Below are 13069 nucleotides of genomic sequence, written 5' to 3'. Positions count from 1 at the left end.
CAGCTGCAGGGGCCGAGCACCCAAAGTGGGAGAGGGGAGGTGAGTCCAGGGCTCCACTGGGGCCAGAGACTGCTGGTGAGAAAGGACACAGAAGCTGTCTCCTCCCTCCAGCACCCAAGCCCTGGCAAGCCGCTGTGTGCATCCTGTGGGTTATTATTTCACTTGTTGTTGAAGTTGAATGAATCCTTTAAGTAGATTTTGCTCAGATAAAACAATACAATTTTCAATAAAATGTTAATTATCAAAAGACATTTAAGATGAACCATCAAATAAGAAAATGCTTTCATCCACTCCACAGTTTAGTGGCCGCCTACCACGTGGCAGGTAGTAGAAAAACTAGGACGAAATGTCTTGGTTCCTACTCTCAAGAAGTTCCCTTGAGCACTGGGATGCAGCTGTGAAGAGGAATATATTAACTTCACTTAAAAGGACATGTGCACGTACAGCAGGGACATGGCGCAGGAGCGCAGGCCTGCTGACTCGTCTGATTTGGAGGAGGTCCCCTAAGTGCTTAGGGCAGCAGGAGTGTAGGAGTGCCTCTGGTGCCTTGGTAATTTGTCCTGATTACCCTGACAAACCATTCTTTTTACTCTTCTTTTTAAAAGACAAACACTAATAATGGAAGCAGAAGGGATAAAAATTCCTCCAACAACTCACTCATGTACACGCAAATGTTAATGAAGCCCCTAATGTGTGTAAACAATTGGACTAGGCAATGTAGGAGATTCTTAAGACCGTTAAAATATCTGCACAACACTTTTCCATTTTACCATTTAAAGTTTAAGTGAATTTGTCCATCTACTCTGGATCTTTCCCTGGATATTTTAAAAACATCCGATTTTATTTTTTCAGACTCTTCTAGGGAATCGGCTCCCATCCATCCAATCTAAGTACTCAAGCCACTTTAGTTAAGCCTTCTCCACCCAAGGCAAGAGAGCCTCGGAGAATCGGACTCCCTGGCACCTTCCTTCAAGGGGATCCTCATAAACAGTCCATTTGTGTAATTAATGTGACTGATGTGTAAAAGGTGAGATATCAAATTAGAAAGGAGATAAATGCAGTGCCTAGCTCCCAAAGATAGGACTAGAAAAGGAGCAAGAACACCTATTCAAAAAGACAAAGTACAGAGCTGGGCACAGCTCAGTCTCCTGATGAGCAGCATCTTGGGCACAGCTGTATTGGGAGGATGACTGTGTACTGTTTCAGAGGACCACCCAAACACTGGAACATGACATTAATTCAAAGTATGATTGTCCAGGCCTGCTCAGTACCTATTGCCTTTTTTTTTTTTTTTTTTTTTTGAGATGGAGTTTCACTCATTGCCCAGACTGGAGTGCAATGGTGCGATCTTGGCTCACCGCAACCTCTGCCTCCAGAGTTCAAGTGATTTTCCTGCCTTGGCCTCCCGAGTAGCTGGGTTTACAGGCATGTGCCACCACGGCTGGCTAATTTTTTATTTTTATTTTTTAGTAGAGACAGGGTTTTTCCATGTTGGTCAGGCTGGTCTCGAACTCCAGACTTCAGTTGATCCACTCACCTTGGCCTCCCAAACTGCTGGGATTACAGGTGTGAGCCACTGCACCCGGCCTTTATTGCCATTTCTATTGTTAGTAGCCCTGGCTTTCCCTTGGGGTATCCTCTCATCCCCTTCCTTCTAGGTTACAGAGTTTAGATGAAGTTGACCTCACCCCTTGAAACTTAGGAGGAAGAGAAGCCCCTTTTCTGTCTGGTCAGCTGAGAGGTCAGGGTGGCAGCTCAGAGCTGTGGGGGCACCTTGCTTCCATGTGGGAAGGACTGGCCTGACTGAAGAAAGGCTGGGGGTGGGGTGGGGTATGAGAATGATGGTAACTTCAGGCCACAGATCCAGCTGTGCCTGGATTTCAGTTCCATGAGCCAACAGATGCCATTTCATTTGCTTGTATGTTTAAGCCACTGTGGGTTCAGTTTCACTCGAGACAGAAGCGAAAGTCTTGAGTAATACTGTGTACTTAATAAAATCAATTACGCTTATAAAAAAGGGTACAAAGAACTAAATGGAAGTCAGTGACACATTACAAAGAACTAAATGGAAGTCAGGAGTAGGTTCTAACATAGAGTCTACCTTCCCGCCAATTCTGCTAGTGGTTTGATCAAATCACTCTCTTTCACAAGCGGCCTCTTCTGTAAAACAAGGATTCTCTGAAAGAGGAAGATGAATGTTGGAGGAACCTTAAACAGAACAAAGGCACCAGAATAGCATGCTCGGAAGAGGCTAGAGAGCCTGTACCCTGTGTATATATAGCTGCTCCCAAACTTAAGGTACAGCATGCCATTGGAGGAATATTCCAGAAGGCCAGTACCTGGCTGCAGCAAAAACAATGCTAACGGGAATAGAGGAGACAAGAGGGATTTGTAACAGGGCTCAATTCCTAGCAGCACATGCAGCAACAAGAGCAAATTTAATCTGAAAATGTGATTTTTCCCCCGCTTTGTCCTTGTATCAGTTAAAGTTCAAAAGGAGCAAGAACTACATAGTTAGAAATATTCCTTTTATGTCATCTGACTTAAGAAATCTAAATTTCTTTTAAATTGTACTTCACATAAGCCCAAAGTAATGAAATATACTTAGGTATATTCAAAACTGAGCAGGAACCATAAAATTAATGCAAATTAATTAGAAGTTTTCTAGTCCCTTAAGGCAGGGCCTAGATAGTCCTACCTCACCCCTGAGTGGGGTGGGGAGGACCCTGAATCATGGACCTCTTTTTAGGCACTCCCTTTACAAGCATGAACGCCACAGCTCAAACATGCAGAGAAGATCAGTGTAGTCCCTGGGCAAGGACAGGTACATTCACGAAATGTTCACATTTTGGAAGTTAAACCACCCAAAAGAAAAACAGGCAAGATATATATATATATATATGTATATGGAATTAACAGAAGAATGAATGCAAACAGTCAATTAACCTGCAAAAAGTTTTCCTGTTTTAAAATTAAAACAATGAGATAGCATTTTCTCATCTGCCAGACACTGAAAAATAGATTAAAATGTTGGTTAAGAATAGGTAAATATGTACTCACTATCTTTTCAGCTTTTTTAGAGAGCAATTTGGCAACATCTATTAAAATTTTAAATCAATTACAGGCCTTGTGTGTTATCATTTACAACAGCAAGTTGCCAACTAACTCTCAAATAGGGTAAAATGTATCCTCAAATAGGAAAAAATGTATATGCATATGTGTATGTGTGTATAAACATATACTTATATGGGGGAGAAAGAGGAGAGGGAAAGTAAATGAGGCAAAATGTAAACAATTGGTGAATCTGGGTAAGGGATACTATATGGGTATTTCCTGTACTGGTCTTGCAACTTGTAAGTTTGAAATCATATTTATATAAAGTTTAAAACATAAAAAGAAATAATTTGAGTCTTAAAATAGAAAGTTTTCCAAGACATGATGTTAAATAAAAAGAGCAAATGCTAAGAACAAATTATGTAGTATAATCTCATATAAAAGAGTATAAATTCATAGAAAAAGATAGAAATGACACACTTCAAACTACTGATGTTCTCTCTGGGGAATTTGGTATTCAGAGGGGGAGGTAATAGTGAACTCTTATATTTTGCTCGAAGTACTTCTAAATTACTTGTGCAAAAATGTATGACACATTTACATATTATGTTTAGAACAGGATGTGTGTTAACATTTCTGGAGCTGTGACATCAATAAACTTCATGTGCAGGGAAAAAAACTCTCAAAGTCTGCAGCAGGGACTCTCAGAATAAGAAGGAAAACACTCCTTGAGAAACCTTGGTTCCCTATCCAGAGTGAGATGGTCACTGGACTCCACACAGCCCATACGTGACTCTTCCCCTCGGGATATGGCTGCTAAAGAGCTGGCAGGGTTCGTTCCCTAAACTTCTGATGGGAATCAGAATATGCGATTCCAAAAGATGCCATATTCAAAATATGCCACTTTTGAATAAGGACTATTTTTAGCTAAAGGCAACTAAGAAGCAACAGATGCAGAAAGAACTCTCTGCCCTCTCTATTTCTGCCTGAAAGGGCTTAAATTCCTATCTGTAAAGGTATTCCCACTTTCCTGTACCAGGAAAAGGAAAACAACTCATTACCAGAGAGATGAAACTGGGCTGAGAGTGCATCAACAGACCTTACTAAACAGCCTTTGTCTTCCATTAGTTTCCCCGTATATCTACCTCCCCACATTTTACCACCCCCAAGAAGCCTTGAAACCCCACTTTCTTTTGTCTAGGAACTTCTCCGCAATTTATCATCCTTTGTTAAAATGGTATATAAGCTCTCAAGCCTAACCACTTCTTTGGGGTTTCCTCTTTTGTGTGGAGACCTCTTGAGCACATAAAATTTAAAACACCAACTAAATGTATATGTCCTTTTCTCCTGTTAATATGTCTTTCACCACTGTAATTCACAGGCCTCAGCCACAAACCTAAGAGGATAGAGGGAACACTCTCCTTCCTCTTACACTTTTTTGGCTAGCTGAACTTGTTACATTTAATTCATTTTTACATACAACAGGAGACGATTACAAAAGGGGAGCTGATGCTTCAAAGAAAACTACATTGAATGATTTGGAAAGGCTCTAGACTAAAAACTATTGTCAAAACCAGGTGTGAGAAAATGAGAAAAATCAAAAAGGCTAGCTAGGGCTGTACTCAGATTTCTAAGTACACCTAAGTTTTGCTCTACTTTGAAGAAATCCGAAGTGGTAACAGTAAGTGATACATTATGAGTATGCTTTACACAAGAGAGGGCTCCAAGCAATGAATTCACGTTCAAAAGTCCTTGGCTCTTCCAACAAGTGGCAAACGCAAGCACTCCCTTGAAAAGGGCCTTGGTTCGACATCAATGATTGGAAAATAATGCACATTTATTAAGTTTTAAAATAAAATCATTACGGTGTGCATGTTTGTAAAGATTCCTGGGAGTAAGCAGACTGGCTCCAGCTGGACAAGAGCATCTTCTCTATGGGCTCTGTGCCTGAAACTCTACACTAGAATTCTTAAGCACACGCAGGTTTGAGGACCACTGTGCTCACTCTGAGGAACTGAGGAACCCATCTGCTGCTGGGCTTCACATCATTCTGCCTGAGGATACCTATTAAATGCTTACAAAACACCTGGTTTTGACAATAGTTTTTAGTCTAGAGCCTTTCCAAATCATTCGATGTAGTTTTCCTTGAAGCATCAGCTCCCCTTTTGTAATCATCTCCTGTTGTATGTAAAAATGAATTAAATATAACAAGTTCAGCTAGCCAAAAAAAGTGTAAGAGGAAGGAGAGTGTTCCCTCTCTCCTCTTAGGTTTGTGCATCTGCTTGTCTCAAAGGGCTACTCCCCTCTCGTTTGATTTTTAGCTTCTGGACCCTTTCCTTGTGTAAGTGGGTTTGCTCTTGAAAAGAATAAGAAAGATAACACATGTGGAAGCCTCTAGCATGGACCCACTATACAGGACATGTCAATCATTTGTGGGGTTTCAAACTGAAATCTTTCTTGATCAAACCCTCAAACAGACTTCTAATTGCCTGTTTGCTGTAACTTGACTTCAAATGTCTTCTCTTTTCAAGTGGAGGTTTCCTGCTGTGGCCCCAGGGAACAGCTGCTACCTCTGGGCACTGGTCTGCTGCCTTTTCGTTTTTTTTCTTTTTGAGACAGGGTCTTGCTCTGTGGAACAGGCTGGAGTGCAGTGGTGCAACCACAGCTCACTGTAGCCTTGAGTTACTGGGCTCAAGCAATCCTCCCACCTCAGCCTCTTAAGTAGCTGGGACTACAGGCGGCACGTAGTCACCATGCCGGGATTTTTGTTTGTTTGTTTGTTTTGTTTTTTTTGGTGGAGACGGACTCTTGCTCTGTTGCCCAGGCTGGAGTGCAGTGGCACGATCTCAGCTCACTGCAACCTCCACCTCCCAGGTTCACACCTTTCTCTTGCCTCAGCCTCCCGAGTAGCTGGGACTACAGGCGCCCGCCACCATGCCCAGCTAATTTTTAAATATTTTTAGTAGAGACAGGGTTTCACCATGTTAGCCAGGATGGTCTCCATCTCCTGACCTCATGATCCACCCGCCTCGGCCTCATGACTGGATAATTAAAAAAAAACACACAAAACACCTTCAAAACCTAGGAAAACAGTTTTTATTTTTATAAAGATGGGGTCTTACTAGGTAAACTCCTGGCCTCAAGCCATCTTCCAGCTTCAGCTTCCCAAAGCGCTGAGATTACAGGTGTGAGCCACCACACCTGGCCTGGTCTCCTGATTTCTTAATCTTCCCTGGGGTTAAGTTCTAATTTCTGAGACTAAATCATAAAAGGTCCTAGAAAGCCCTGGGGCCTCTTCCTAGAGGGCAGCTGTGCTGCTTATGCTTCCCTGATAATCACAGAGGAAAGGGAGATGGATCATCTACTCATATTCTTACTGAGAGGAAATCATACTCCAGCTCCTCAGAAGCAGCCAGGTTTTCCTCAACACTTTCTCTTAGGAGTTTCCTTTGGTTGAAATGTTCATGAAATGCAAGGTGTGCTAAGGTATTATTTCCTCATTCATTTTCCTACTAGGTCTGTTGGCTTCAATATGAAATCCAAAAGCCAACCCTATGTCACAACACTGATAAGGTTTACACCTGTTTGTTTTAAGTTTGCTAATAGCATTTTCTGAAATTTCATACTTATGGAGTGATGATGAATTACATGTTTGAGTTCATGAAAGAGCAAAGTTATGATAATCCAGTTTTTATAAGCAATTACTTCTTTTGTAGGATTAATTCATTAAGGAATTAAAAGAGCAATAAATCACCATTAAACACTGATAAAGAAAGAAGACAGCTAGCTGCATCACCTAAATTTTAGAATTTCTCACATTTCTGAGTGAAATAATATATTCATTTAAACCTTTGTGTCATACTTAGAATAATTAAAAAGCAAACACATATATGGTTATTCTATAAAAGTAAGTGAGTGTGTGTGAAAATACTCCAGAAACATTCTTTGGGTTCACAGATACTCAAGTTTTATCTGTGGTTTTTGGTGGCAAAAACATCCCTTCAGTACACGATTAATGCTTTGAATAGGGGATGGTTCGTTTCCCAAAGACTCCACCAGTATCTACTTCAATTAGTTTTAGAAAAACAAATCAATTTCCTTACATAGCTCTAAAATTAATCTGGAAAGTAAAAACAAACAATGGCTTAAAAAGTGTCTGAGTGTGGACCAACACCCTAACAGAGCTTCAGCGCGGCTTCTCCTCATTCAGGAAGGATGTGCCGGAGGGTGAACGAGGGCTTTCTGGAATGTCTGTGTTTCTGGCCATATATGTTGTTATTTCAATAGCATTTCTCCCCTCCTGCTCTCCTTCCCTCCTCTCTGAGCAAGAGATCCAGGCCACAAATGACTCCTTACAACCACCCTTGTCTTCCATGCGCACCCATTCTAACTGGAATCACTCCATCCACAAGTACTTGCAGAGCACCGACTACACGGCAGGCGCCATTCTGGGCGCAGTTCGATTTAGTCTGGAAAAACAAAATGCTTTCTTGGAGCTTACATTCTAGCAGAGTATAACAAAGCTCTTCTCTGCACAGGGACCAGGGTAGCGACAGCACTGACCCTCCCGAATCCGCAGGCGGCCTGCTATCAGGGGCTCCACCAGCTTTGCAGTTGCTTTTCTTCCAGAAAGACTTCTTTCTCATTAATCTGCAAGCCTGATTTAGATCAAGGCTGCAGGGGATGTCATTCACCACTGTCCTAAAAATGCTCCCTAACGGCTTCTATTTTCCTCTAACTAGAGATTATATTCTCAGCAGTATACAAGGGTCAGGGCTGATCTGACCAGTGCCCAGGCAGAAGTGAGACGGGTAGAGATCATAGCTTTGGAGAAAAATGATGGTGAGGGCCTTGGAAAAATACTGTCATTCCCACCCCAACCTCCCAACTCCACAGAACAAGGTAAAATAATCTAAGATTCTATGCTTACACATCCCTTTTGGTTTAACCAATGCCACACGTGTGGATGGATGTTTTTTAGAAAGGAAGTCACTAAATCCTCATTTAAATGGAAGCGATTACCTTCCTTATATAAGAAATATAAAGGAATGAAGGTTCTTGTTGCGAATGGTTTCACGTGTGGTGAAAGCGCAATGTGGATCTGGCGAGGGCTGCAGTTCATTTTGAAAGAACTAACACACGAGAGGGAACCAGCAAGAACGCACTGGAGGTGGTCACCAACCAAAACTGGATGTGCGGGTTAAGGACTAGAGCTCTTAACCTTGTTGGCGCAAACTTTTGAAAATCAAGGGTTCCCACAACAAAAAATGTGTGTGTATATATATATATATATATATATAACTTTCGTGGATAAAAAAGGGGGCTCACAGATCTACGGCCTCCTAAGAGCAGAGATCAGGTGTCCTCTCTGTAAACAGCCAAGTAGGTCAGATGCAGTGGCTCACGCCTGTAATCCAGCATTTTGGGAGGCCAAGGCAGGTGGATCACTTGAGGCCAGGAGTTTGAGACCAGCCTGGCCAACATGGTGAAACCCTGTCTCTACTAAAAATACAAAAATTAGCCGGGATTGGTGGCGGAAGTAAAATGAACGGATAGCTCCATTCATTCATAGTAATGGATGGTTAGCTGTGTTCCAATAAAACTTTATGTGTGAACACAGAAATCTTAATTTCTTATATTTTCACGTTAGTAAATATTCCTCTTTTTTTTTTTTTTCCCCAAAATCAGGAAATGCAAAATCCATTCTGAGCTTGCAGGTCATACAAAACCAGGAGCGGGGCAGGGCCAAGCCCACGGACTATAGATCGTCAGTCCTTTTTGGTAGCACTACAGTCCAGCACCGTGCCTGGCCCCCAAGTCATCAATGAAGACAGAGGTGCTTATCTGTCCAGGAGGCAACAAGCAATGCTGGGAAGAACGCCAGGGAGGCACTAAGGCACACGCTCTGGTTCCCCTTCTGGCTTCAGTTCTCTCCATGAACATCACCTTCTTTCTGGACTCGACTTCCCTAACTGCAAAATACAGCGTGCTACGAAGTGAGTCCCTTCTACCTCTGAACTTCTCTGATCCCTCACATAACTAAGAGAAAACTGTATCCATGAGGTCAACAACATAGGAAGTCAAACCTGCAAACAAGTTCATAAGCTCCAATGGAGCCGGAAAAGGCACCGTTTGGGTCAAGAGCGTGTCTGAAAAACATTGGCAAGATGGCAATTTCCTGTCAAAGGGAAACCCCAGATTTCAGTTCATATTCCACTTCTTTGCTACACAAGGGCCTGGGCCGAAGAGAAAACCTGCTGAATGCACCGCAGCAGGATGGTGAGAATGTCTTAGTGCCCATTTCGCTTTAGAGGAAAGTAGCTCCCCAAACAAACCAACGCCACCGTATTCTGTTTGTTATTATTCTACTGAGCTTGGGTTGGGGGAGACACACACAGGTAAACAGACAATTTTTTTTTTTTGGGAGACGGAGTCTCACTCTGTCACCCTGGCTGGAGTGCAATGGCACCATCTCAGCTCACTGCAACCTCTGCTTCCTGGGTTCAAGCGATTTTCATGCCTCACCCTCCTGAGTAGCCGGGATTACAGGTGCGCGCCACCGCACCTGACTACATTTTTGTATTTTTAGTAGAGACGGGGTTTCACCATGCTGGCCAGGCTGGTCTTGAACTCCTGACCTCAAGCGATCTGCCCTCCTCGGCCTCCCAAAGTGTTGAGACTACAGGCATGAGCCACCACGCCTGGCTAAAGAGACAATTTTAAGACTACAACTCAGAAAGGAGAGAGAGGAGAGGGCCAGGTGGCAGGGCGCCCCTGAGCAGATGGAGAGGAGGGGATGACGTGCGGCCCTGGTGCTGACAGAGAGAGGGAGCCAGAGGACAGGGGAGCGGGTCGCAGACACACAGGGCACATCTGCTACTGAAGGTAATGGGGTGGGGGCACCAGTGGACACCACCCTAGTCCAAGAATGACTGAAAAGGGATGGGAGCTGTCAGAAGGCAGGAAGCAGGAAGCTCTACTAGAAAGCTTCAGCAGGTGAGAAGTCATGAGGACCTGTAAGAGAAAACTGTGGCCGGCACAGGGTGGCAAGTGAGGAGAAGGAAGCCACCCGTATGAACTCCCAGTTGTGCTGTCCTGGGAGATGGACAGGTCATGGCACAACCAAGGCAGCTGCAGAACCCAGGAGCGGGGCTGGGGATGAGAGTAAAACAGAGGACACCACTGGTGCCAGGCAGACTGGGCTCTGACGGGGGAAGCAATGGCACCTGCACTGCCGATCACAACAGAGAAACGAGCCCGGCTCCCAAAGGCCCTGCTGGGTTAGCAATGCTCCCACTGAAAGGCATTCCTGGGTATTCAAACAGATGAGCAAAATAAGAACCAGCACTTCTGTATCAATGCTGGCCACATTTAGAAGAAAACGCTTAACACGAGACAAGACTCAGCACTTAAGAGGCGAAGAAAGGTAGACAGCTTCAGAAACTTGCTGTAAAAACTTACTCACCTTATTAATAACCTAGTTAGAGGGAGATACTGTTTAAAGCAAGTCAGTGTGGTAGCACAGTCTGTGGATGGCAAATTACACAGAGACAACTAGTGCCGAATTAAGAGAAATTAATCAAAGGCTTCAAGCGAAGAAAGGAGAAGCTGGCAAAATCTCTGCAAGCCTCCAGCAGATGCAGTGAGAATCCCCGGACTCTCCATAGCTCAAGGCCTGATCTCTAGAGAAGGACCCACGCCCTCTGGGATCACCACGGAGCCCGAGGCAGCTCCCTAGACACTCACCTTTCCCGTTAACAGCTAAGCCTGTGGCCATGGCTGCAGTCACAGGGCCGGGCACCTGAGGCACTAGCGGGTGTATCCTGGGCCTGCTCCCCATCCTGGCCCTCTCGGCACCGGGGCCCAATAAAGCTCCGACTGGCTTTTCCGCTGCCACTTCAGGTGCCACTGTGTCCTCCTGACCCTGCTCGACGGGGTCCAGTTTCTCGGGGCTCTCGCTCTGAAAGCCATCCACTGCGGTCCTGCTCTTAACGGGGTTCTTAGGCACGAGGATCTTGATACCTGACTTCGCTAGGTCCATGTTCTTCCGGCTGGAGAGAGATGGAGCTGTGTTCTTCCTGAACTTCTGGCTGGCAGCAAACAGCTGGCTGTTTTTGGATTCGTGGTCTTTCCCAATCACGAGTGCCTTAGGAGAGGTCTTAGAAAAGTTGCTGTTGGTGGATCTGGAGATTTGTTTCCTAGCATTGTTGGGAGAGGTCCTGTTTGTTCTGGTCAATGTGCTCTCCTTCTGCTTCTCCGTGTGGCGTCTGTTGAAGTCATGGATGTATTCCTCACAGTTCACGAGGTGCTGCTCCGGCTCCCAAGTGTCGTCCTCGCTGTCATAGCCTTTCCACCGAACCAAATACTCTGTCTTCCCTTTTTTATTTTTCCTTTTGTCAACAATCCTTTCAACCTGTTCATAAAAGGAAAAAAATAGTTTTAAAAAAATCAAAATTTGGGGGGAAAAGTGCAAGTTTCATTAGGAAACATCAAAAATAGCAAAAACCACAATAGATTATAAAAATGATCTCTTCTGCAACCTCAATAAAATAGTAATAGGCCATTTGGGGTGTGGGCAATTTCCCTGAAAGTAAGTCAAACTAGATGCTAAATTTTTATGCTGAGAACGTGTGGATATGCATTAGGTGACTTATGTTTCTTGTGACTGAAAGGGGCTCTCTGCTATTTCTGTGTTGAAGCCTGATCACCGAGTTGGTTTCCACACTCATGGCTGGAGCAGCTCGAGGCATCTGCAGCTGTGCCTGGTCATCCCAGGGTTCCAGCAGTGGGCACCCAGGCAACAGCCTGGAGTGGTGACAGCAATGAGCTACAAGGGGCTGAGAATGAGCTACAAGGGGCTGTGGTGTGAAACTGCCATCAAAGAAACATATCATCTGTATCACAAGTATCATTCAGAAGCACTCAATTAAAACTAAAAAGGTCAACAGAGAACATCATACTTGATTGTAATAAAACAGTCTAGAGCAATCAGGTTATTTTCAAATCTTGGTTTTAATTAATTTTACACTAACATCTTTCAATGGAGATGCTGTTAAACATTGAAATGGATGACCAATACATTCTGGATCAAATTTATCAATTCACACAACCCTGCCTTGTAAGCATGTTTTATCACTGTGACTAATTCTACTACCTTAACATCCAAAGTGTAAATGGAAGAGAGATCTTCCGCTGCTCACATGAACAAGAATTATGTGACACAGTACCTCCATACGTTACTGGAGAAATACCTAGAATCTGTTGTTACATATGCAGTTACTATAAAAGCATCAGCTTGCATCCTGGGGGCAGCATGTGACTCTGTATCTTGTGGGCAGAGGCCTACAGGCACGGAGCGGCTCTTTAATTAAGAACGCAAAGGTCTGCACCTATCAATTATTAAGAACATCAGTACATTTCCGGCAGTTGAGGTAGGTCCGACACTACGGCATGCCTGGTTCTCTAACATCCCCAAATACTCGAGCGTAATGAGTAGAAGTGCAGATGATCGTAGAGAACGGGAGAATACCCCATCCCCATCATTTTCTCTGCTCTCAAAGAAACAAAAAACTCTCCAGTATATCTACCTGAGATACAGAAAACTGAAGCCCTTAACTACTGAACAGCCTAAAATTAAATACATATTATTGCTTCTGAGCATAAAGGATTAGGAACGGCAAGACCTTAGCTCATCATAGGGCCGATTTCACGTCTGACAGATCTCCAGAGTCAGAACAAATGTCAGGTCAGCAAGTGTGAGTCCACGCAGTCCGCATCATAGCAGGGAAAGCTTTTGAAAGTGATTTTTCCCCTGCTCCTTCACTTGTGAATAGTTGTGTATGAGGGTGTATTTCAATTTAAGTAAAAGACATATTTCTGGGAAAGTCCATATAAATGACATTTTTGCAGAAATAGTTTAAGAGTTTTAAATGAAAAGGGGCAAAGAGATTATGTCTTGTAGGAAAGCTATGTTTAATGTTCCCCTCTCCTCCTGCCCAACCCACCTTAAATCAAT

The 13069-nt window shown here is 43.7% G+C and overlaps 1 protein-coding gene across 4 annotated transcripts in view; it reads right to left on the bottom strand.

Annotated features, from left to right (window-relative positions):
* Positions 1-13069, bottom strand: part of CDYL (chromodomain Y like) — a 253389-nt gene that overhangs the window by 56854 nt on the left and 183466 nt on the right. For all 4 annotated transcript variants that reach the window (XM_054557148.2, XM_054557147.2, XM_054557149.2 and 1 more), the window contains one exon: positions 10801-11467. In XM_054557148.2, coding sequence (XP_054413123.1) covers positions 10801-11095 — 295 coding nt within the window. In that variant the 5' untranslated portion in view covers positions 11096-11467. The remainder of the gene's footprint in view (positions 1-10800; positions 11468-13069) is intronic.

This window comes from Pongo abelii, chromosome 5, assembly GCF_028885655.2.
Source record: "Pongo abelii isolate AG06213 chromosome 5, NHGRI_mPonAbe1-v2.0_pri, whole genome shotgun sequence".
Taxonomy (NCBI): Eukaryota; Metazoa; Chordata; class Mammalia; order Primates; family Hominidae; genus Pongo; species Pongo abelii.
This window is presented reverse-complemented; position numbering and strand designations above follow the sequence as displayed.